The sequence below is a fragment of the Pezoporus wallicus genome, unplaced genomic scaffold (genome assembly GCF_028554395.1).
Source record: "Pezoporus wallicus isolate ANWC-B61680 ecotype Strahan unplaced genomic scaffold, APGP_CSIRO_Pwel_v1 scaffold_7107, whole genome shotgun sequence".
NCBI lineage: Eukaryota > Metazoa > Chordata > Aves > Psittaciformes > Psittacidae > Pezoporus > Pezoporus wallicus.
Genome location: NW_026642114.1, coordinates 2,041,731 through 2,067,478, shown reverse-complemented (window position 1 = coordinate 2,067,478; position 25,748 = coordinate 2,041,731). Strand labels below are relative to the sequence as shown.

Here is a 25,748-nt window from a genome sequence, read left to right as displayed (position 1 = left end):
TAATAGATAAATTGACATGATGTGGAGCAACAAGTCAAAAGAGGTGCCTCTACAAAATCTGAGGCATAACCAAACCAAGGACTCTGCCAGAGGTAGGAATTTTCTCTGTTTTATTGCCTTGTTTTGGAAGATGTTTTATCATGAAAAACATGTTGTTTGAAAATTTGAGGAGTTACAGAAAGTATTCTCTTGCCTCAATTCGGAAGCAAAGACCATGTGTTACATGGCTTCATTTTTGCAGAGATAGCAGTCTCATATTCTGATCAGCAGTTATCTGCTGATCTGCATTAGGAATTGCCAGGCTATCGTATGGTTGCCAAGATGACACAGAGACGGATTTTTTTTTTTCAGTACTGTGGAGGGTGAGCAGTGAGGGAACAGAAACTGAACTGTAGGCTCTTGAAAGAAGTGAAGAGCCTGAGAGGCAGTAGTTTCTGATTCTTTCTCAGTTCCAAAGTGGTGAAGAGCTAAGGACACTTGAGTAGCAGCAGTACATCTGGACTAGGATGACTTGCAGAACTTCTGTCTCCCTGAACTGGAGAAATCCTATTCGCTTTCTACTGTCATGTAATTACAGTACATCCCTGGGAGTAAGAAAGCTATAGTCTAGAGCTGAGCTGCATGTTAAGTCTGTGGTTCAAGATTAGTCTTATGATCTCCACTATGACAAAACTGGACTCCAGAAGCTATTTTGAAAGTAGAGGCAGATTATTATTTTTCTGTAGGAGGACATTATTGCTTATTGTTTTCTGGGGTATGTTCAGTTTCTTTTAAAATTATGTACTTTGTGAAACTGAGGTGTTCTGTAGGCATGAAGCACCATCTCTTTGAAATCAAAGTGAAGTTGTTGCTATGCTGCTTCCTTACAGCAACACAAAGGAAGAGGGTTATCTTACCTGAAATTAAATTGGCAGCTTTTCAACTGTAAGGAAAATACTTATTTATTTATTTATTTGTTTAAAAAACACACTGACCCTACTACTCTCATGGTTCTGACACATATTAAAGTTTTGGATGTTGTGTTGCGTAAACCATTGCATTAGAAGAAAACCATTAGAATCCAAAAGAAGAGGAGAACTGAAAAAGTAAGTACTTTTAGAGGAAAATACTAATGCATCTAACTGAACTAGTTTGCACAAAGAGCAAGTGCTGTTTAGATCAAAAGTCTGAAGTTGATTAGTGCCTCACGCTTGTTCTTTGCAAACATTGCTTCTGTTTTTTTTGTAGGGTGTACAGTTCAGAATTCACATGCTCAAAGCTTGTTGTTGAGTAGAGTCTTTCAGTGATCATGTATTCATGCTTAATTTACTGAAGAAGAAAATGGGAGGGAAAAAAAGTAGTTAAACTATAGTGTAATGGAAAAATGCAAGATACTTGCACTGGGGTAGATAACCCGCTTTTATTTTGTCTTCTAAACAACTTTTTTAATGTGACAGATTTGATTTCAAGTGTAATAATATACTTGACCTAATGTAGTGAACTCGTTAACATTACATACTCGTTTTACATTATGTACTTTATTGCTCTGGTTAAATGAGTCTTGACTGATAGCAGCCTCTCCTAGAGGACATTGACAGGCTGGAACTGAGTCATTAAAAGAATTTGATTAGTGAGCCCATGGAAATTGTTTTGAAGCAGCATTTTATTTCATTGTTTTACATGTACTAATGAGAAACATATTTCTGTTTTTTTTTCTGCTCCATAAGATCTAACTGCAGCATGGGCTACTTTTTCTCAGACTAAGGCTGCTGTAAGTACTGATTTTTTTTTTTTTTCTTTTGTGTTTTTGTTTGTTTTTTGGTCTTACTCCTTTTCAAATCAGTTAATGGCTACACAACTTTTAACTCGGGTATTGTTCAGTGATTGTTAAACAGTTTGAAATAAGGCAAGCAGTTGGAATATATGCATGTTGGCCATTGTTCTATCTTGGAAGCAGATTTCCACGTGCAGTAGAAGAAATGTTTGCCACAGAAAGCCCAGTCTTGAGTGTAGTAACACATGCTGAGTCTTGAATTTAGTATTACCTTTCTATGTAAAAAAGCGGTGACTTCTGAAAACTTGAAAAAATAGCTCTCCCCTGTTTACTGGTCAGAAACTGGGACAACACCAGTGTATTTCATCTTTGAGCATTGGAATTGCTGTTTTTCTGTGAGAATTTAACTAGTTTCTAAAACCTGGCTTCAGGTAAGCCAAACATCTTGTTTTTTCATGGAATTCAGCTCTTTTACATAGCCTTGTCCATCTGTCTTTTTTGATAGCTTAGCATCAATGTGGGGTTTTACATGTGGAATCTTGTATCATGCTCGATTTTGAAAAGAGTATTACAGAATTTATTCCAAATGAGATTGCTTTTTCATTCAGGCCAAGCATTAAGATTCTGCATGGCATGTTGTTATTAATTTTTTAATTTTATTTTTTTCACAATAGCCTGCCTATGGAAGCAAAACTGTGCAACAGAACTATGTAACAAAACCTAATTTAGATAATCCTGTTAAACAAAACTTAATAATCTGATGTAGTTTCTGGCCATAAGGCTGTGCAGTTTTATGGTATCAGCCTTGTGAAGTTGCTTTTGCCTGTGGTTTTATTCTTTATGAAATGAAGAAAAATTGGTCACATTAGAGGAATAAAACCCTGTAGCCTAAAAACTGAAAACACTATTATAATTTGCATTATCTTCAAATTCTAGTTACGTCATATAGAGAACAAATTGGAAATAGCTCCCACCAGCACAGCTGTATTTGATTCTGTCATGGATGCCAAGAAGCCCTCTGCTAGTGCTAGCAGGAAAATATGCAGAAAAGGTATGTGTTATTGAGGGTATAGTGTGTAATGCAGGGTAAAGCCACTGTGATCTGGGAAAACTTGATTTTTCCTCCCTGCCCTCAAGTTGTCTCCTGCTAATGATCTTTATTCATGAAACTAGTTGCCCATGAGAAACTAAAGTTTTCTTCCCTTAGCTTAGGGAGGAAAGTGTACTATCACAGTCACTGGGTTACAGGGAGGGACAAGACTTTCTGATGTTGTGAGTGAGCAGTGTTTATCCCATTCTGATACCATGAGTTCTCTGGGGGGGCAGGTGGGTGACAATTGTTTATGCTGGACTAGCTGTTTCTATTTTTTATTGTTTGTCAACTGTTATACCCTGATGCTCCCTTTATTTCATTTAAGGAAAGCATTTGCTTATAAGAAATAAGCCCTCATTTTAAATAGTGTTCAAAGCATTCTGGTAGTGTGACACTGGAGAAGAACAGACAGGTCGACCTCTAGTGGCAACACAGCTTTCACAAATTTAATTACTTACAATGTTTAAATATGATTGTTGTTTCAAGTACTTGCCACCTTGCCTCCTAGCTGTTGAAATCAGCTTGTTGAAAAAGAGAGGAAGTACTTTAGATGTTATTTTGGAGTGCTGCTTAAACCTAAGGAAAACTGTGTTCTTAATTGTTTCCCCAAGAGTTTTCTCATTCTGGAGAGATAGGTACATAGAGAATTCTTTGGTTTCTGCTTCAGCTTCCCAGTCCTCCAGCCAAAATAAATCGAGCAAGGAAAAGTCCTCACGCAGCCCTCTTCGAGTGACCACTCTTGAAAGCAATGTGAAAAAAAGCAATCATGCGGAATTTCATGAACCACTGGCTTCATACAGGTTAGTGCTGAGACAGTTGACTGTTAAAGAAAAATATGCTAAGATCAAAATTAAGCTAATAGTGATGTTTTCTGAAAGCTCCTCAAAAAATTATTTGCTTCCTCCCCTCACCCACCCATCCACATGACTAGCCTGTGGTGTTGGACAAAAGTGTTTTCCTTTTAAAAAAAAAATATGAAATAAAATACAAACTTATTTATCATTCAGTGAATGTGAGTTTAAAGCCAGATGTCTTGAAATAGAGCCAGATCATCAGCTTGATTTGGCTGTGGCCTCAGTGGCCTGTAAGTTTGATAGGTATTTTGGTTTAGTTATAAGAACTAAAAAGAGTATTTCCTCCTGTTTATCCAACTTTGTTTTATTAGTTCTTTATTACGTATTCCCAAATGTGTTATCATAAGATGGTGTATAGCAAGAACATCTAGTACTAAATTTGCATTCAGTTCTTGTGTGTGAGAAACCCAAATAAGAATAGCTGTATCAAGGAGAAAAAGTGGCTTGGAATATTTGAGAACATAGGGCATGGTGGGGTATGAGGAATGAAGGAAAATATGGAAAGCCTGTTTTTCTTAGTGTATGTTAAGTGCTGTAACGAACATAAGATGCCTTAAAAACTTAGATAACATGCAGTCAAAATAAACTCCCTATAACTTGCTGTAATATCAAAGCCTAAAAGACTTCTACCATAACTTCTTTAATTCTTCATGATTTTTAAGCAGTGTGTGTTCTTTGCACAGGCATCCCTGATGATTAGCTTTGTTAGGTTCTTAATAGTCTTTTTATTGGATTCTAACACATAGTTTGAGTATTTTTCTAAATGTTCTCACAAAGATTTGGGGGTTGCTGATGGCTGATTAGAGTGGAGTTGGGACAGTGGTATTTTTTAAAATTCTACTAGATGTCTATTAATAATCATTATCCTAAGACCTGAGTTTTGGTCCCCTTTTCCACTACTTGCCAGCTGTGAAGCTTTTCTCCTTGTTTGTTGCATGGTAGGCTGATGTGAATCAGTTGTGTAATCTTTGGTCAGTTTTATTGTCTTCCCTATCTGCAATAATTTACATCAGTTATTTGTTGCAAAACTACATAGTAAATTTAACGGAATTCAGGGAAAGCAAGAAAATGAGAGCAGCTAGACTCATGCTGTTACATCCAGGTGGAAAGAATGGCTTTTTTACAGTAAAAAGAACTGTGTGGCTCTGGGGGCATTAATTTGGGAAGTAACATCAGAGCTGCTAGGTTAACATTATTCCTGCTCTGAGAGCAAGCCTGTAGTCAGTGCTTACAGTGTGCATAAGTAAACAAAAGCCAGAAAGCCAGACTAATGGGTAGAACAACCTGCTTGTCTATATATTTATATATACTTTTGATGAAATTTTGTGCATTTAAACCGCGCAACTGTTATGTTGGTTGGTAATGATTAGTGCACTATGCAGCAGCAGTGTGCTATTAGAGAAAGAGTGGTAGACAATTTCACAAGTACAGTGTTATGACTTGGCTTCAGGTCAGTTCTTTAAATGTACTTGCTGAGGAAGCAAACCAGGTAGCTTAAGTGCCAGTTTTTAGTATCTTCAGCCCTTCATTCGTGAAAACATTAAATACATTATATACAAAATGCTAAGAGATCCTTAGTTTGTTGAATTTTTAAGCTCTCAGTAGGCTTTATATTTTTTGCAATACATCCAGTTCAGTCTGAAGTTCTTGTCAGGGGCTTGCCTTTTTAATGCTCAAATACAGGACAGGGTTTTCTTGTGCATTTTATTTGTTTTCTCGTCTGATGACTGTGCTGTCAAGAAGCTGGGCGGTGGTTTGTTTTAGAAAATGGATATTAATTATACTTCTCAAGTTTTGCACTTGTTTTTTAATGTAAAGGTTTTTTTAAACTGAGGGGTGACATTACTGTTTGCTGGTTTTCTACATAACCAACGTTCAGCTTTTCAACTTTATATATAGTCATGTTCAGACAGAGTGCAGAAAATGAAATCTTTAACAGGAAACCTCTTTCAGTTTCATCACACTTGCACTATTAAATGTGTGGTGATCAAACTTTAGAAGAGCTTACCCTTAAAGTGGAGATGAGGTATAGGAAGTCATTCTTACAGTTAATGAATATGTCGATTGCTGGGTTGGAAGGTCATACAGTTGTATTTCTGATGGTGACATCTTTTTTCCTTCTATTACATCAGGGATACATACAATTCTCTCTCTTATCATGGTTCCAGCCAACTTGAGGCCAATCAATTGCTCTCTAGTTTGGACTTCAGTGAAGCACAAGGGAAGACGGAGATAATAGGCCGTATGATACATGACCGAGATGAGCGGCATCTACAGAGCAGAGATTTTGAAAGCCCATGTTCTTCTGCTGCAGGCGAGACTGTTGTTAGGTATTTGAATGACCGACCAGCTATTGATGCCTTGCAGAATAATGAGGCATTTCTTAAGGCTGCAACACCTCCAAGATTGGATGAGGAAAAAAATGGTGGCTCTGGAGGAGATGAGAGTAGCACTAAAACTCCTCAGAGTAACACATCCCAGGACAGTGAACTGAAAGCGTCTTCCTCTTCTGCCACCAGTACTTCTAATGCTCATAGGCTGGAGATTTTGAAGCGGCAGCAGCATGATGCTAAGTTGGAGAAGCTGAAGGAGCGGATTCGGAAGCAGTGGGAGCATTCTGAAGAGTTGGGTGGCAGAGGGCAGCACTCAGGCTATGTTGAGCAACCTGTTGTGATCACAAACATGGAGAATACAGTAACTCCCAAAGTCAGGAAAGTGGCAACTGCACCTGCTGCTCCATCATACAGAGGTACGGAGGTGCAGAATCCCTCCCTGTTGGTTATACATGGTGAAGGAGTGGAGTTCAATTCATTGAGCAACATGTCAAAGCATGGATATGACTCATAACTGTGTTTGGCAGTACAGAAGTGGAATAGCATGGTTTGATCAAAGATATGGACAAGAAAAAAAGGAAATTATTGCCTATTTAGAGAACTGTGGATTCTTTTGAAATTTTTCCTGTCTCATTCCGCATTACTATGTAAAAAAAGCACACTGTATTAGCATTTAATTTTATTTTAGTATGTTTATTTTATGGTCCCAGAGCTTATTGATTGAGAAAGCCTTTCACATTTTTAATAATCTTTTCTTCATGCAGTCTGTTTTTCAACTGTGCGCAACTGCCAGACTTTCTTACTTGGCAGTTCCCCACCTCTTCCACCCTGAGAAAGCTTTATTTACATCTTGTTGCAGTTATTTTAAACTCCTAAATTGTTTACTTTCAGGTTTCAATCCTGCCGAAACAAGAATTCGTACTCTAGATGGGAAGATCTGGCATGATGAAAAATTTCACATTAGTCGGGAGTTGTATAGAGATATAGCACTACAGTTAACAGGTGAGACACAAACTGAAGTGATTAAACCACACAACCTGTTCTTAAGAGGCAGAGAAGGATATTTTGAACAAGTCTGCAAAGTCCTGGAAACAAAAAATCGAAGCAATGAGTGTTAAATATATTGTATTCTTTACACGGGAGGAGTAACTCATTGAACACTAAAATGAATAAAAAAAATCCATCTCCCCATTCTCTCATTAAAATACTTTTAATAGGAAACCAATACTAAAAACAATCAAATGATGGCTTTTCTTTGAAACAGACAAAAAAACAAAACCACAAACAACTCTTTGGTAGAACAGTTGTCATTTAAGTTTGTAACTTCTTTATATGTGTCTGCGTGAATGAATGCGATTTCCTGTTAAAAGTGCAAATCTGATCCACTTTTGGTTTTGATGAAACCTGTATTATCTCATGGGAACAATTGGGGGTTATTTTTGGCATTTTAAGCACCATTAAAGTGATACAGTGTTATTTTGGAGGCTGCATTCTGCATACTTCAGTATGTTATTAACACATTTTTGGACATGAAGCTGCTGTGGGAATTGTTAGTGGTTTAGTTGGAACATATAGGTAGCTAAAGGGGCGATGGGAGTTGTCTGCTGTAGAAAGTCTCTGGGAATCCTTATTTAAAATGGAGGAGGTAGCCTGCAGTAAGGGTGGTGGTGAGATTATATGGCATTAAGTTGATTTAATATCTCTGAACTTGTAGAACTGTATTATAACTGTTGGAGAAATTTGTATCCTAGAGATTTGCACATATGCACTTTTTTAGAGATCTCTTACCTGAATTCCTTGAGGAAGGGGAGAGCAGGTAGATCAGAGAAGATTTAAGAAATCTTGTAAATAGTCTATATTTTATTTCCTGTACAACTTTTACCTTCAGTATTATAAGGCATGGATAGGATGTGGGGTGGGAGACTGAATAACTTTGCATTGAGAAAATAACAGGATGTGTTAACTTTGGGATTTATTCCACATGAAGGTGTAGGAAGGAACCTTGAATGCTAAAAGCTCAGGAAACTGTTACTCAGTCCTCTTTGCCTAATGGTCTTTTGAAAAACATTGTTGCAGAATGTCAACACAGGAGAAATGATCTCTTTCTAGGTGATGAGTTCATTGAGCAACAAAGTATTCTGATACTTAAAATTGTGAGCAAAAACAATAAAAAACCTGTATTTACTTAACAGTTACACTGCTAACAGACCAAAACAGTGATACATGCTTTATGTCCTCAAATGTACTGCTCTAAGACACAGTCTTTATTCATTTTTCACTTTGGAAAACTGTAGTACGATTGGCAGCTCATTTCTCTGGGTGATCAAGGATAGGATGCTCAAGTGTGCATTTTGATTTGCTAGGCTGGTTACAGGGGAGTGCTGTAAGGTTGAATTGCTTTTGACTGACTTGGGAGAGGAGATACCAGGTGAATGAAAAGAAAGGGAAGGGAAAATAAAATCCCTTAAAGAGCCTATAGTTTTGCAGCTTAAGAATTTGTGTATTAAAAATAACCTTTCTTATTGGTCAATACATTCAAGACCAGAGGAGTATATGATGAGATTGTAAACTTGTAGGTGTCTTTGTATGTTGATAGTATAGTGGCTGGTATAGAAATTATTAGATTTCAGTACAGCTTAACAAGATGCTGAGGAGATTTTCTGGAATCATTCATAAAAAACTCTTCGGAAAGAAGAGGCACTTCTTTTCAGTAAAGTTGTTTTTCACATACTCTACTCAGCATCAGCCTATGAAAGTAGTCAAGCCTATGAAAATTTCCAGACTTTTAATCTACACTAGCATTTAATTTGGGGGGGGGTGTAGTTTTGACAAGCAAAATATAACTAATCAATGAGCTTTTTGTAGAAATCAAAATTTTTTAGAAGCTTCACTGAAGAGGTTTTATTAAAAAGGCATTTGGATAATGTGTTCAGTGGACTTCTGCCTACAAAAGGAAGGAGCTCTGTGTGTGTTCACCCATACTCCTGTCTTGATGCCATGCAAAGAACAGCTGTTGTGGAACACGTCTTCTTTCTGACCTGAAAAGATAATATTGAATAGCTGATTCCAAGCAGTCAAATGCTGGTGCTGTACATAATATATTCTCTAAATGTATTTTTAGGCTTTTGGATTATCTATCTGTGTTAATTCTGTATTAAAGGTATAGCCTTTAAACTACAGCCTAGAGGTTTGGGTGTGTACAGTCAGTTGTATCAAAAGTGTCCTGTGGTGCTAAAATAAGCTATAATATCTCTTATATCTTCAGAAGCATTGTTCTTTACTGTAACAAGATTTTTACATGTAAGTGTAGACCATAGAGAACATCTTTTTCTTTGTTTAGCTGTTAGGCTGAAGGACGTTGTATGGACCCCAAGCTTCCAGTAATTCTGTCTGAAAGATGTTCAGGACTTGCAGTACTAAAACAAAACTGCTATAATATGAATAGAGTGGGAGGCAGCCTGCAGTTTCCTGGTATCAGGAAGGAACTGTTTTTCATTGGAAGAGGTGAGGAGGCAAGCTAGACTTCTGTAAATGCAGTCACTGAGGCCACTGGTACTTGATGCATTTATTCTGTCTTCCCTGCACTTGTAAGCCTCAAAGACGACTGGAAAATTTGTAAGGAAAGGATGTTACAAGGGAGAAAGACTCTAAAAATTCCTTTCCTACATCCTTTAATAAGACCTGTTGTTCTGTCTCTTATAGTTCCTATGGACATCCATTAGAGAGCAGACTCAGCTAAAATTAGGGACTGTAAAAGTTATTATTGGCATCTAAATAAAGCTTCGGATCTATCCATGGAGAGGTTATTTCAGGTTGTCGATCACACTCTTTCTAAAGGGATACAGGAAAACAGTGATTGTAATGGCCATGGAGTGCCTTATCTACAGATCATTTCAGGATTGAGAGCATCTTCAAGGCATGCAAACTGAAGTGCTTTAAGAAATCTTTGAACATGTCCAGTGGAGACTGCTGAGACCAAATATATAGCTTGCCTTTCCTTCTTGAGCAGTGATTGTCTCTGCTTTGTAACTTGGGGAGCTGGGAAACCCACTCAGTGGGGTGGTGGTCGAGCCACATTCCTGGTTTCCTTTTTTTTTTCGCCCCAACATGAGAACATGGTAAAATATGACTTTGGTAAGTGTTCCTGGCATCTCTAAAGCCTAAAACCTACCTGTATTGTAGATGAGGCCTTAAGTGATACATAATAGTTCTGCATTGCTGGGTGAATTCTGTGACAAGTTTTGCAGGTATCCTGTCTTTCATGCTGCAGCATGGCAGCAACGAGTGCTTGTGCTGTCATGGGTTGAAGCGGAAGCAGCAGCCTGTGCGTTTCAGATGTTGAAGGAACTACGTGTTCTTGTGGAACATTAATACTGAAAAATGTAATATCTGTAGTAGAAGTGAACCAGCAATTGTTCCTGCCAAACTGTTAACATTTCTTTTAAAATTTAACATGAACTTTGTAAAGATCTATTACGGCATTGCTGTGTGTTTGCTGCATTCCAGTGGGTAGGTAAGGAACACTTGATTTAAAGTTTTCATGATACCAGGATTTTAAAATGCTGGACTGGGAGTAGTTGGTCTCAACATATAATGTGGGAGAGTCAGTGAATTTTATTGTGTTTTTCCAAGTTCCCTTTTTTTAAGGTAAATGTTGAAGCAGGCTTGTCATTCTATGTTCTTTTCTGTGGGATATCACTTAACAGCTTTTGTTTCTTTTTAGAGCATTCAACAGTGAAAGGAAAACCTAGTGAGAAAAACAAAGAGAAAAAAGCAACCAGACCAGTGCGGAAAGTACAAAAACTGACACGGTTGTCAAGTCCAGAGTCCAAACAAGGTGACTAGCTCTACTGTAGAGGGAAGGCTGTCACTTGTCCTTCGGAGATGAGTTGTCTCAAGAAATAAAGAGAAATTAAAGCATGTTACTTTCCAAGTCTTCTCAGATATGTGACAGCGCTGTTGTAGTGTGTTTGTAGACTATATGCTGCATTGGGGATGTGTGTGTTTTTGTTACTGGGTAGTTGGCTGTATGTGCTATTTTTTGTTTGTTTTAATTTTCTGCCTTTCCACTTGCTGTGAGCACTTTATGGGAACTGCTAAAGAGCATGTGTTTCTTGGGGTGTGGGGGTGGGTATCCTTAGATATCAGTCAGGCTAACACAGACAAAAAGCAATAGCTCTGTTTGGATTCTTCTATTTTGCTTGTGTCAAAGCTGATTAGTGCCTTCTCAACTAATGTTGAGAAGAGGAATGGCGAGGAGTGCCAGTGGGATTTGCCAAGTTGACCCCCTCTGCAAAGAGGGGCTGCAGTAAAAGCTGTTCACTTGCATGATTGCTCAGTGGAGAAGCAGAGAACAGATGTCCTTCTGGCTTTTCTCTGGCTGTTGCCATTCTATGTCCTTTGTCAAGTTGTTGCTGTCCTGCACCCTTAGTTCTGGCTTGGCCCATTCCTGGCTTTTTAAGTTAGTGAAACTTACAAAAACCTGTTCCTTGACAAGACTTACAGATTTTGATATTTATAAAGGAATGTTTATTTCTTTAACCAATTAAGATTATTTTTTTTCCACTGTTGTCTGATATTTCCACTCTCTATCAAGTAAAATTAAAGTATTAGGAGAAGATGATGTGAGATTACTATAAGGCACTCCTCTACAGTAGAAAATTGAGTTAACTATATGTGGAATTCTGTCAGCACTTCTTAGTTTTCCAGTAATGTTAATCTTTGATTGTGTGTAGCAAAAGAATTAGGAAGACTTCCACATCTGCTTTGCATTTGGTTTTATTTTTCATACAAAGTAAGTGGTTATGACTGCAGTCCCATTAAAGAGCAATATTTTTTCTTTGAATACATGTGGTATTAGGTATCTCTTGCACCTCTAAAGAATTGATTTCTCCTTACATACAGTGACCCATAATTGGTAAATACTTTGTTGAGGAAAAAAAAAAAAAAGCTTTAAAAAATCATTGCAAAGATTTTTTCAAGTGAGTGTGCTTCTGCAAGCTGTAAATCATGAAGCTGCATGTGACTATTTTGTGATAATGAATCATAGAATCATAGAACCATAGAATAGTTAGGGTTGGAAAGGACCTTAAGACCATCTACTTCCAACCCCCCTGCCATGGGCAGGGAAACCTCACACTAAACCATCTCACCCAAGGCTCTGTCCAACTGGGCCTTGAACACCGCCAGGGATGGAGCAATCACAGCTTTCCTGGGCAGCCCATTCCAGTGCCTCACCACCCTCACAGTAAAGAACTTCTTCCTTATATCCAATCTATACTTCCCCTGTTTAAGTTTTAACCCATTACCCCTTGTCCTATCACTGCATTCCCTAATGAAGAGTCCCTCCCCAGCATCCTTATAAGCCCCCTTCAGGTACTGGAAGGCTGCTATGAGGTCTCCACACAGCCTTCTCTTCTCCAGGCTGAACAGCCCCAACTTTCTCAGCCTGTCACTTGAAGTGATAATATGGATTTGCTCCTTCCTGTGCTGATCAGTTCATACTTAAGGGATGAAACTATCTTAACTTACGTATTTGTGACAGTTCCAAGTGATGGGGGAGCACAAAGATAGCTGCAAGTTTTAGTGGCAATGATTATTCACTGTAATGGATGAAATGTGAGGAGAATGATGTCCTGAAATCCCTAGAAGATAACAAGCGTAACTGAGTGGTATATCTGTGATGGTCTGTCCTCCTTCAGTCATAGCAATAAGAAAATGCTTTACATAGCCAAGGCTATAAATAGCCAGAGCTCATATTCTGCTCTGTTAGCGTGTTTTAGTTCAAACAGCTGACTTGAAATGGAAGATGAGACTTTACACTGCCTTTTTAAAAGCACATAGAAGTAATGGAGAACAGTGAGTTCCATGAGAGAACCCCTTTGACTGATATATCTGTTTCAAAGAGGCTTGTAGTGACATGTTTTAAGTGGCAGATTTATAAAATACTTGGGTAATTTACAATGTAAGCAAAGAATACTGTTAGTAAATGGAAGAATAGTGGGCTATAGGCTTCTGACTGAGCAAGTTTCCTCCTGTTTTACAATAACAAAAAGAAAAGGGGGGGGTGGCAGGGTGTGGAAATTAGGGACTGGGATTACAGAAACACCGTTGTTCTGCTGTCCTGGACTTCACTTGAAGTTGCTTTGGATTTTATCTTCAAATCCTGTTGGGCCCAGACAACAGTCTTTTTTACTTTGGCTGTGTTGTTTTCACGCTGCAGTGTCTGGGTTTGTTTAGTCAGTGCTGTCAGAGGTAGAACCTGAAACTGAATGGTTAGAAAGCAACTGCAGATTGTGTATTGAAGTTAGGTACTTTTCTAGCAATAAGATAACTGCTAAATTGTCTGAAGTAGGTTATTAATGGTTTTATTTTTTTATGTGATGCTTTTCTCCAGAGCTCTTTAAGGTCATTATTAAAAAAATAATAAAAAATTAACAATATTGGAAGTTATTGGGATGAAAGGTGAGCTGAATAACAGCATTTGATCAAACCAATATTAGGTAAAAAAGCCATCATACCCAGTTTTTTATCATCTAATTATATGTGGGATGATATAATAATACTAGTAACATTTTGATTTGCCTTCTGTCACTTACAAGATAGTCTGCTCTTGAATTAAGTATCAACTAATAGCATTTATTTTAAATATTTTCAGTCTTGGTACGGAAATCCCAGATGGAGGACAGAGTGTTAGCATTGGCTTAGAACAACTGCTGCTGTCTTATTTTTTCTAACCTTTCCCAAGACACGTATTGTAACAGTTACCTGAAAATTTCTGAAGGTTGTTTTTTCCCCTTAGAATAACAACTAACCTTCTTTTTGTATGAAGGTGAATTGTTCTTCATCTCCCACCTTTATTGTTCTTTTTCTGTTCCTTTTATTTGTTCTTATTTTCCTTATTTGAGTGAAGATGAACAGCTTCTTCTCAGACCTCTACAATTATTTCCCCTCATCCCAGTAACATTTGCTTGTATGGTTTAGACCTGTGTAACACCATTCCCCCCCCTCCCTTTTTAGTTTTTTTTTTCCTTTTTTTTCTTTTTTAAATCAATTTTTGTAGAGCATTAATGTACTACAGTGGGGTTTGGATGTTTAGATTGTGTTATGCATAGGCATGAAGCACTGGTAGTTGTGTGAGCTGTTGAGTATTGTTGTGATACATTAATGTTATGACATAACTGCAGTCCTGCCACTTACACCAGAACTAAATGGTATAGAAATAATCTGTGGTTGCAATAAATATTGTTTGATATGTTGGAAAATCCATCTGATACTTGACTTTTATTTATTACTTACTGTGCAGGTGGAAACTATGTAATAAATGCATCCTCCTGGCGGGAGGGACAAAAGCTAGTAAAAAAGATACTGGGTCCAGCTCCCAGAATAGAACAGGACAGAAGAGCTGTATCTAGTGACAGAACAGGACGAGAGAGAGCTGCCAAGACTGGTAAGTTGTACTTTTATCGCTGGACTTTTTAATTACTTTTTTTTTTTTTTTTTTACTACTTTATTATGTAACACTGTGTGTCTGCAGAATAAAGCAGACTTCTGAGACAGAATGAAATCAGGTTCTTATTTTAATAACTCCTATTTTTAACCTGGGATTTGGGGGAGGGATTTTGCTCATGTCCACTGTTGTGATGCATTAACCTCTCTTTCTGGGTGGATTATGAACTTTGCTTGGTGTCATGGGAAGCTTACCCTGCAAGTGACTTGAGGTACGTTACATGCTGCAAAGGCACTCAGGAAAAGATGGCAGATAAGTTTGCAACGAAAAAAATAGAGACCACCTGCAGTCAGTCTTTACCTCTTGAAGCTAGTGAGGAAAAGAATGGCTAGCAGTGGTCCACAGGCCCGATGAACTTTCCAGATATGCTGTATATAATATGTAAGCTAGAATTGGGCATCCCTGTTTTACAGGAATTGGGGTTCTTCCAGATACTATCCCATCATCTATGTGCATCATAAATCTTCACTGACTCCTCTACCAACCCTTTTTAGAATTTATCCAGAATCTCAGACAGCACAAGTAAGGAATGGTGGTAGCTGCTGTGCTTCTTACTGCCTGTGAGGTGGTGAGGCTGGTTAAGACTATAAAGGGTGTGAGCTCAGTCGAAGCAAAGGCTACTATATTAAGATTATGACAATGAAGCAAAAGCACATTTACAGTGAGATTTGCACTCCTCCTTCATCCCCCCTTTTGCAGCTGTTGCAATGTTCTCATGTAATTTCCAAAATTTTATTTTTACCTGAAATATGTGGCTATTCTTTAGCAGGCTGTATTGGAAGGACAGGTTCAGATTCTAGACTGGATGTTACCTGTAAAACCTCTTCAAGAAGTTTTGAAAGGTCAAGAAGTAAAGTACATTCCGAGAATAATCTGAAGAAACTGGAAGCTGCTCTTCCAGATGATAAGCAAGAAGATCATGCCTCTGTAAATAAGGACTTCCTGCCCATAGAGATACGTGGAATTCTCGATGACTTGCAGCTGGATTCCATGAGTACAAAGCAGGAGAAAGATGGGGAAAAGCAGAATCATAAATCTCTATTGCCCACTCAAAATGCCAGGAGTCACAGTCCCACCAAAAGGAAACCGGACAAGATAGCCGCCAGTGAGGAGCCTCAGGTGATCTCTAAGAAACGTCACTATGATACAGATGAGGTTCGTCAGTACATCATCAGGCAACAAGAGGAGAGGAAAAAAAAGCAGAATGAAGAGAAGAAAGCACAGAAGGAGGCAACGGAACAGAAGAACAAAAGGCTCCAAGAGCTTTACAGAAAGCAGAAGGAAGCTTTTACTAAAGTGAAGAATGTGCCTCCTCCTGAGCCTTCAGCAGCCAAAAGGTTACAGGAAACTTATTCTAAGTTATTGCTGGAACGTACGATTTTAGAAGAGCCACCTCAGCTGCCTACAGTGCAGGAAACACAGGTAATAGCTGATTCACTAACTTGTGTTGCAGTTGTTTGCAGGAATAGGAGGTCATATGTTTAGGAAGGTCATGAGTTGGTCCAGTTATCAGTTAAGAAAAAGGATAGAAGGAAAAGTATAGATTTTGTTTAAATATAGTGGTTTTGATCTGGACCCTCCTTGCTAGTGGCTGCTTTTTGTCACAGCAAGGCCTATAAGAAAGGTGATTGGAAATCACCTTTCTGTTACAAATAGAAGCAGAATTCTGGATAATAACTTAAAGCAGCTATAAAGGTTGTCTGTTAAGAAAACTGAAGTCCAAGTCTGAATTAGAGAGCTTTGAGGTTGCTTTCAGTCAGTAGACAAACTTCAGCAGTGAGTTAAATTTGCTAATCAGAAACTGAACATGAAAAAAGATTAATATATGGTGAAAGACTAATATCAGTTTGTGTTTGGCTGAACTAGTTAAGTATGTAAGCAAAGCTTTTTGCTTTTTTCACAGTACATTCTGCTGAGACAAAAGCATAAATGTCTTGTGTTTTTAAGTCTTTGTGTGGTAGGAAAGATGGGATACTACACTGAGAAATGTAAGCCTTTTCAACTTTAATGAGATGAGCTTCTAAGATTTTGAAAGTTCATTTTTCTGGTTGTCTTCATTTCTAGCCCAGACCTGGTTATCAGCCATCTGGGGAATCTGACAAAGAAAACAAGGCTCAAGAGCGTCCTCCAAGTGCGTCTTCAAGTAGTGACATGTCGCTTTCGGAACCGCAGCAGCCGCTGCTGAGGTGAGCCACTGTGGGCCTTTTCTCTTTCTCTCTTTTAAAGTACTGCGGTACTTAAATGTTGGCTTTCCATTTCAGGACCGATTTGATGGAGCCTCCATGGATACAGCCAGACAGGTTGAGCCCAAGAGTGCAGCTCTCTCACCCATCAATGCTCATGGGCTCAAGTGGAGGCCCTTGCTCCCAACACTGGAGTCTGGAGCAGATGGATATTTTGTCAAAGGAATGTGATGCCATGATGGCAGGCAGGAGGAAACATGCTGCACCCATGGGATCACTGACCTTGATGCCTCAGCTGTACCTGAATTCAACTGCAGCACAGCAAAACCTCTTAGTGAAACCTACTGCTAATCAATATAAGAGCAAATTAGATCGGATTGAAGCTTTGAAAGCTACAGCTGCTTCACTTTCTAGCAGGATTGAAAGTGAAGCCAAAAAGTTGGCTGGGGCTGGCATCAATTATGGTACCATGTGGAACTCGGACCATGAATTCATGCAAGAAAAACAGGATGATGGGCGGTGGGCAAAGGCTGTGAGTCCTCCTGTGAGAGAGGAAAATGAAGATGCTATTTCAGCCAGAATTCAAAAAATGTTGGGTACCTGTATGTCTCATACAGCCTTTGATGACAGCCTTCCTGGTGCAGGCAACCTTAGTGAATTTAAAAAGCTCCCTGACTCTATCAGGCCTCATGCTGATGTAGTCAGCCTTGGAATGAGATCCCCTGCTACTAACAGGCATGAAGGGATACCAGGACATTTATGTAAGAGACAGACAGACTCCCTTGGGCATGAAAACCAGGCTTACACTCTGAACAAAGCTGTAATTCCTCATGAGTCCAGCATTGACTCCATCAGTGAAGGGCCTCTCCCAAGTGATGGAAGCCTCTCTGAAGAGGAAGTAGGGCAGCACAGACAGTTGCCGCTGAAAATGCTGGAGACATTAAAGGAGAAGGATTTCTGCATTCGGGATAGAAGTGCATTTGAGCCCATAAAGGAGTTTCAGAAAGCAGCCGAGAAATATTTGCCACTTTTCACTCAGACAAGTGATGCACACAGCAAGGGGCCATGGGAGGAACTGGCGAAGGGAAGTCCTCACAGTGTCATCAACATCTTTGCAAAAAGTTACCAACTTCATGGAAAAGGTAAAAATGGAAAAAATTCTCAAAGCTCTTGTGAATTCCTGTTTTCCCAGTTTTACTATTTCATACACTTTATACTTCACAGGTAAGGAATGTGCTTTTTAGATGTCTCAAACATGAATCTGTGTAAGGCTTTCTCACTTTTTCACTAACTTTTGAATGTTAAATTACTTCCCCTTGCCTTCTTTTGCTGCCTTGTCTGTGGAAAAAAAGAGAAAAAGGAAAAAAACCCCATGCTTTTGGGCTGGAAGAATATTATTTTTATATTAGATTGCTGTGTGTTTCTAGATTAGTAGCTAATTCATATATACTGGGTTACATTTATTAAGGATGCCCATAGTTACGGAATTATGAATGTAAAGTTAATTGTATCCAGAATTACATGCTAAATCTAAATTGCCCAGAATGCATTTGGAAATGGTCTCTCCACTATGCGAACAGACCCTCTGGTTTGGAATGTGCATCCTCCTATTATGTATGCAGTCCAGATCATCTGTAATAAGATGCCATCCCTGTTTCAGTTAAAGCGGAAAGATGAAATAACATGCTTTATGCAGCACTTTATGGTGTAAACATAAGTGCCGTAAACTTGCTATGCAACAGCTTTACTATGCTGTTGTTGCCGTAAACTTTCCTATGCAAGAATATAGCTTTGCTATACTAGCTTCAGTGAGTGAATGATGTGGTCTTTCTTTTTTGCATCTTTCCTCATACGAGTTACTTGATAATGCCTCAAAGTAGTGCAACAATTAAAACTTCGCTAACAATACTGGATCTTGAGAGAATAAGGGACAGTCTCTTGTTTAAATGAGCCCTTTCAAGTGTTAATGTCTTAGGGCATGCTTTACAAGTGTCCCATGCAGAACACTTAATTTGATTTTAATTTTTTGTACAAATTCATTCTTCATTTTATGAGTAGTTTCTCTTGCCTTGAGTTCCTAAGTTTGAGGAGTGTTTTCTAAGAAGTTGCTTTTTATCTTTGCTTGGGTTTTTTTGCCTTGTTTTTTTTTTTTTTTTTGCTTCATTTTATTTCCCTTAAATATGATTGCGTTTAAATTTTCTGCATGTGGCTCTACTCAAGTGCTGTGCTCTTCAAGAATGTTTTAGCTGGAGTGTGTTAATGGAGTATTCACTTCATAATTTACAAAAAGAGGGCTGTGCTTGCTATGTTGCATTAAAACTGCCACGGGACAGCTGCACCATTTTTCTCCTGATGTTTTTGTGTTTGAAAGGAAGTCTTTGTAACTCATGGTTGGGAGCATTATAATTCCTGTAGCTTTAATATCTGCTTGATGCACATTGTCGTTTTGTGTCATTTTTGTTTTTTCCTTTCTTTGTCCACGTTTTAGTGTTTGATGAAAGGTTGAATGGAGGGTCTGCCCTTCTGCACCCTTTACTCCCTGCCATGAGCCCTCCAGAGAGCATGGTTTCTTCTGAAGATGACTTTGTCTCATCACAGGAAAGTGGCACTTTAACAGACAAAAAGATTGCACGTGACCTCAGGTAGCTGCACGTTAGATTTCTTGTTAAAATCAAAATGCAGAATTCAACAGAAAGTAGTTAATGCAGTATTTGTTTCACAATATGCTGGACATCTTTTCTGTTACGCTGTACAGTAATACTAGCCAAAGTGATGAGGTACGACTTTAGGACCTTTGCAGTTAATGTAACAACCAGCATGGTTAAGACATAAAAATTGGAGTCAAATATTCCTGTTCTGTCTAATTTTTGTTGTTCTTTAGTCTGGCCAGGTAGCTTTAGGCAAGGTTTTTACCTGTTGTAGTCAGGTGAAAATTAGTTCTCCATATTGTGTGGCAGCTATAAAGCTCAATTGGTTGGTCTTTGTAATCTGGAAAAAAAAAAAGAAAAACATTTGAAAATGATAAAATATCTTCAGTACTTCAGAAAATTTTTAAAAGCCTATGATTGCTTTCAATAAGGGTTTGGTAATGCTTAGTAATGGATAGGTAAATCATCTAAGAACTTTTAAAACCTTTCTTGCAGGCTAAAATTTGAAGACTGCAAATCCTAGGCTCTCCATGTTACTGCTGACTTCATGTCATGGTCCTGAATTTTCTAAGACCCCCTTGTATTTTTTTTTTTTTTTTTTCTTTTTTGAATTGAGATATATTTACATCTTCTGGGCACCTCAGAGAAGGCCACAAGTACTGTTTTTATACTAGTAATACTTTACCTCAGAAGAAAGGAAGGTAAAAGGCATTTTGCACCCTGAAAACAAATGCAAAAAAAGTTTTCTTTCTGATTAAACTTCTTAATATTTCTTCTCTTGGTATTCTTTGTTATGTAACGCGGTGCTATATTTTTTTGCAAATCCTGTCTAATCACTGCTGTTTCTGTGAGTTGATGATACTTGTATGCCCAGAGATTATTTAAAATGCAGTCTTATTTGGAGTCATTCTTAAGTTCAGATCTGTAGTCAAATAGTTCTGAAGAGTTTTTAGCATTGGAGAGGATGGTTGTTACCCATCTTCTACGGTTTCATATTATTGGAAGCATGTTTCAACATGTTCAGTATCACGTTAAACTTTACTAGTGTCTCAGCTATCATAGTTTTTAATCTTAAAATCAATGCTTTTCAAGTTGGACTAATTAGTCTAGTTTTAGCCATCTGTCTAATTAAAGTATAGTGGATTTCTTGTGCACAGTGCAATGTGGGAGCTGGAAATCCATAGTTAATCACTGTCAATATGCTCCTTTTTAGTGTTGCTGGCAGCAGTAATTCAAACATTCAGGAAGAAGTTGCGAGTAGGAAGTCTCCTCATGAACCTCAATCTGCAGAGCTTGCTTCTCAGCATTCATCTGGACCACGGTCTGCAGCATCTTCTCGCTCGTCTGCTTCCTCTAAAAAGAGAGGGAAAAAGGAACGTAAGTGCAATACTTGACTGTAGCTTACCCAAAGAAAGCTAGGCTTTATTCAGATTATCAACATCAAAGAGTCAAATATGTATTTTCTTTATTAACAATAACATGCAGAACTGAAAGGTGAGTGACAGTTTTCTTGGTAGTGGACACAATACACAGAAGAGTACTTAGTCTCTTGTAGGAAGCTGCCGAATTTACATTTCTTGCTTGTTGGAATTATAAACTTCTAACTCGGAGGTTTCTTTAATTGTGGAAAAAAGTTCTCAATTACCTGTTTTGGGGCTCTTGATGGTGAGAGATTCATACTTAGAATTCCAAACATAAACTTCTGGCAATGATGTTTCTTCTTAGGGTTGGACTCTTTCAATGGAAGTTCTCACCATTTTCCTGTGGAAGAAGATAAAGTGCTATCTGAATTGGAGAGGGCATCCCAACCGACAAAGAAATCCTTATCAAGTAGCAGAATTTCTAGTAAAGATCATGAACAGAACCCAGATACAGACAGTACACTGGAAAACTTGTCTGGACACTCCCTGATGAGGTAACATGAACTTTATAAGACTGTATGCAAATATAACTAAACTTACGGTGTTATGGCATGTTATCAGAAATGGCAGTGGCTTTGGATGTGCAAAGGAAAAGTAACAGAAATGATCAAATGTTAGTAAAATGGGAATGCAGAAAATATTTTGTAGTTCATTTTCCCACCCCACTCCCCACCCTCTGTATTTTAAATGTCAAAGCCTAAAGTGAATGGCTGTAGTAAGAGAAAATACAAAACAGTGATTCCTTCCCAGATGGTTCCTCTATTTTTGTGTGGATAACTGGCCAATACAGTTGTCATGTCAGGTTCAGCAGTGAAATACAATTTTTTTTTTTTTTTTTTTTTACTTCTATAAATGTTCTGTAGGAAGTGTGAGGTGGGGGGAAATAGTGTGTGCAGTCATCTTGCTCTTTTCAGTAGAATCCACAGACTTTTTTGGCTAGACTTGTATTCAGCTAATACTCATAAGCCTATCCAGCTACGTGAGTTGATGCTGAGAGGTGAACTGATCCTTGGAAAAGAGTATAGAAAAAAAGGAAAAAAGTACTAATTTTCTGCTAATTGTGCCATGAAGATGATTATGGAATACTCAATTTAGTTTCCTTTGCAGTTTTTTCTAAAAAGCAACAAATAAAACGAGTGGTCTCTCATCTCTGTGGGTACAGGGCGGTTCAGAGATATTGACTTATACTGGTGACTTTCACTGATATCCAGTATTGGGTATGAAAGGAAATTTGAACAGTAAATTTAAGAAGTGTCTGGGTGATTTTCTGTATGTTTAAATAACTTGATGTCTTTGTGTTTAAGCGTAGTAGTTTACTAATTGTTTGTCAAGTTTTGGCATTCAAGTGTTTCATTGCATTTTGTTGAGAGAGTTGGCTCCAGGGCAGTGACTTAACCACATTCAGTTGCATTCATGTGCCAGTAGTAATCTGTTCACTTTCTAAAAATTCTGTTCATTGTATTCTGTTATCAAAATATGGCCCTAATTTTCTGTAAGTAAACCAAAATTCTTCACTCAGACTCTCAAAACAGATATATAAATGCACATGCAGGTGAGTGCATCCAGACTTTGTCATGGCAGGTTCCTAACAAGGAGGCATTGAAACTGCTTGTTTGGCCATGTAGAACATGGTAGATACTATGCTTTGGTTTTAGGTTTTGGTTGGGTTTTTTTCCTCTTTGGTGTGTACTAACTAGGTTTAATACTTGGAGGAAAAGTAGAGTGCTCTAGAAACTTAACCTGGGATATGGGTACAAAACCCATCTCATGAGGCCATTTCCTAAAGGCACACTGGGCCTTTATAGTGCAAACTATAAAAGACTGCCTTTTATGTGGATCTTTTTGGTGTGTGTAAGTGGAAGAACTAGGTTACTTCCTCATTGTGGTATCAAATGGCTGGATTTAGGAGAATATTGACTCCTTTCTTTTTTCGTTTCACTGTCAGTTTCTCAGACAAGGGAAGATCCCAGAAGACACCAACTTCTTCCCCATCTCCAGGTTCCCAAAAAATGTTGCAGTTTGATTCTATAGGCAATACAGCAGAAAGAGTCAAGTCACCTGCTGGCTTTACTGGAAGTACAGCCTCAGGGCTGAAGCATAATTCAGCCTCCCCCGACTTGAGTCTGGGAGCTAGTAAGTCTGTAGCAGGAGCAGCCTCTGCAAGCGGTGAGTTGGTTTTTTTTTGTTAAAACCACAGGAATCCCAAAGTAGTTATATTTTTTCTGTATGTTTGATGTGGGGCACTAAAGTCTAAGGAAGTTGACCAGTAAGTCTTATCCTGCAGGATGTATGCGCTTCTCCCCTGCTGGTCTTCAGCATCGTTTATCAGTAGAATTGAACTACCTTAGTGCTATTGAGGAGTCTGTGAGACAGCTGTCAGATGTAGAACGAGTACGAGGCATATCACTTGCCCAGCAGGAGAGTGTTTCCTTGGCTCAGATTCTAAAGGTAATGGAAAAATACTTCCTTGTCTTAACCTTCTTTTCTTCTTTATTTTGCAAGAAAATTAATCAGGGTGAGTTATGCTTTTGTTGGCAATGCAGAGAAATTGTAATACTCCTGATAGAGTGTCTCTGCCAGTGTCCATTTTTGAGGATTAGTGTCTCTTCTTTTTCTGACTCTAAGTTGACACCAAGGAACTGATGACTCAAACATGTGTCATTAATATACCATTAGCTGGAATCACTGCTTTAGTCGTATACTTCAGTAAAATAAAAACTTGATTGTTTATAGAGTTTGATACCGGGTCCCAATGCCATGCAGTGTAGTTGTTCAGGCTAGATCATTTGTCTTAGACCATGAAAAGGATACTTCTGGTTGAAATTTCCTTATGTTGGCAGGATTGCTTGTTCTTGTTTGTTGAATTAATTGGTCTCCTAAATCCTCTTTTCTTTCCACACTGTAGTGGAAAAGTACGGGGCATGTGCATTGTCTACGGCTTGCTTGAAAAGGGAGAAGGACAGTTGGTAGCCTGGAAATTTTACTTTAGCAGAAGAGACACCACCAGTAGAGAAGATCTAGATCTTTCAGAGGTCATTGCAGCTAGAGGCTGAGACAAAAAGTGTTTACATTTAATTTGCATGATTAAAAACTTGTTTTCCTGATTTGTAGGCTCAGCAGCAGCGCCATGAACGGGACCTAGCTCTTTTAAAAATCAAGGCTGAACAAGAAGCTTTAGAAAGTCAGAGAGAACTGGACGAGGCAAGGCAGAAGGCAGCTCAGGTAATGCTGCCCTTCAGAAAATGTGGGGTGTGTAAGAGGCAAAATGCTGTAAGTAAATCCATGCCTACGAGTATTATTAACTTGAAGCTGCTATGTGAAGGTGCTGAAGGGGTTTAATATAGCTGAAAAACTCTTAGGAGCCAATTTCAAACTTTTTTCCACCAGATTGTAAGAAATGAAAGTGTAGTTGTTATAGCCAGAAAACTTTGAAGAGGTAAACTGGCTGTGTTTTCTGCATAGGTCCATGCAGAGTCGCTACAGCATCTTGTCCAGGCACGTCAGGAGGCTGTACAGGAGACCCAATGCAAGGCTCCAGCCAAGCAGGAAGAAACTGCGCATCTCACTGCAGATGCAGCTTACCAGACCCGTGAGGTGAGGTCCTGAGCGAAAGGAAAAAACTGTTCTAACCTGAGTAGTACTTTGCATACTTTTTTGCCTCTAGGATATTTTCTGTTCAATGTAATTCTTCACCTTCATAACGTAACAAATGATAGGACTTTAGAGGAGCTTTTCCGGCATCATTACTAAAGAGTCAGTCAGCAGCCTTAAATCCCTGATCACTATTCTTAAGATCTTCCAGTTAGCAAACTCTTAAGAAGTTTGTTCTTCCAGGATAGATTGAGGATAGTGAACACATCTTTAATTTGTAAGAGTTGCACTCCATCAGGGATGGATCATGTATCTTTTTCATACGCAAATTAAATCAGAAAAGTGGGAAAGTAACAGTTTGCTTACTTTTGAAGATAGAAGTGAGAAAAAAAAAAGGATCTTCACTCTTGGTAGTTTGAAGTTTTCTTTTTGGGGGTCTCTGTTCTTCTGTGGCATCTGGAATATTTATTAGCTTTCAGGTTTTTGATATAATTTTATCAGTTTTTATACTACTTGCTCCAAAATTGTAGCGGCTGCTACGTAGGTAAAAAACACAGTAACAAAAAAATGCTTTTGCTGCTTCATAGTTCAGCAGTGGCAGTGCCTGCAAATTAGGGTCATGGGGTGGAATGCAGAAGGCTGATGAATGTGAACATGTTTCTTTACAGCTTATGCACATGTTAGTGCTCAGGAAGGCTGTTTGTGTGATGCGTAGTGGAACTGTAGAATAACAGTAATGTACTTGTTCTGGCCTTTGCCAAATATGTGACTTTTACATAATTTTTTAATAAAAAGAATGGATTAGGTTAAAGGCACAGAAAAGCTCAGGCATCTTGGATCCACGCAGTGGTTGCTGGTAGAAGGTAGTGAAGTCTTGGATAAAGACAAAGAAACATTTGTAGCTTATAGAGCTGAAGTGGGTAGAAACCAGTTAAGAAACAAGGCAGAAGGAATAGAGCTTTTATTTGGTGTAGGGTTTTAATCTCTTGTTTTGCTTTAAATTCAAACTCTGAGATTAAAAGGTGCTAGTGGAGAGGTTGATGAGGAAGACCTAGTCAGTGATGATGGGCTAGCAGAGTTGCTTTTCCATCTACGTTTACAAGTGACTCCAGATACTCAGTTGAACAACCATTTATTTTAACTGGAATGCAGCAGTGGAAATGGCTGTTACCAATATGCTGGGAATATTTTGGAACGTATCCTATAATTTCTTATGTATAAGGGAATAGAGTTAATTTTCTGCATTGCTTTCAATTAGAAGTTTGTATTATGCAAAAGAATATGGCATGCTGCTATACAGTTCAGTTTGCTTAGAGTTGATTGTCATATTAATGAAGGCTAAGACAGTGGATGATGTATGCAG

At 38.4% G+C, this 25,748-nt stretch overlaps 1 protein-coding gene across 2 annotated transcripts in view; it reads left to right on the top strand.

Moving 5' to 3' along the window:
* The window catches only part of CEP350 (centrosomal protein 350), a 75,323-nt gene that overhangs the window by 11,653 nt on the left and 37,922 nt on the right, over window positions 1-25,748 (top strand). The window contains exons 2-19 of one of the 2 annotated variants that reach the window (XM_057427262.1): window positions 7-92; window positions 1,707-1,750; window positions 2,690-2,804; window positions 3,514-3,646; window positions 5,833-6,449; window positions 6,925-7,035; window positions 10,757-10,870; window positions 14,339-14,482; window positions 15,312-15,964; window positions 16,607-16,728; window positions 16,804-17,867; window positions 19,214-19,367; window positions 20,587-20,750; window positions 21,099-21,288; window positions 22,740-22,960; window positions 23,079-23,242; window positions 23,906-24,016; window positions 24,257-24,388. In XM_057427262.1, the coding sequence (XP_057283245.1) occupies window positions 17-92; window positions 1,707-1,750; window positions 2,690-2,804; window positions 3,514-3,646; window positions 5,833-6,449; window positions 6,925-7,035; window positions 10,757-10,870; window positions 14,339-14,482; window positions 15,312-15,964; window positions 16,607-16,728; window positions 16,804-17,867; window positions 19,214-19,367; window positions 20,587-20,750; window positions 21,099-21,288; window positions 22,740-22,960; window positions 23,079-23,242; window positions 23,906-24,016; window positions 24,257-24,388 (4,329 nt within the window). In that variant the 5' untranslated portion in view covers window positions 7-16. Of the gene's footprint in view, window positions 1-6; window positions 93-1,706; window positions 1,751-2,689; window positions 2,805-3,513; window positions 3,647-5,832; window positions 6,450-6,924; window positions 7,036-10,756; window positions 10,871-14,338; window positions 14,483-15,308; window positions 15,965-16,606; window positions 16,729-16,803; window positions 17,868-19,213; window positions 19,368-20,586; window positions 20,751-21,098; window positions 21,289-22,739; window positions 22,961-23,078; window positions 23,243-23,905; window positions 24,017-24,256; window positions 24,389-25,748 lie in introns of both variants that reach the window. The other variant, XM_057427263.1, reaches the window with a different exon arrangement.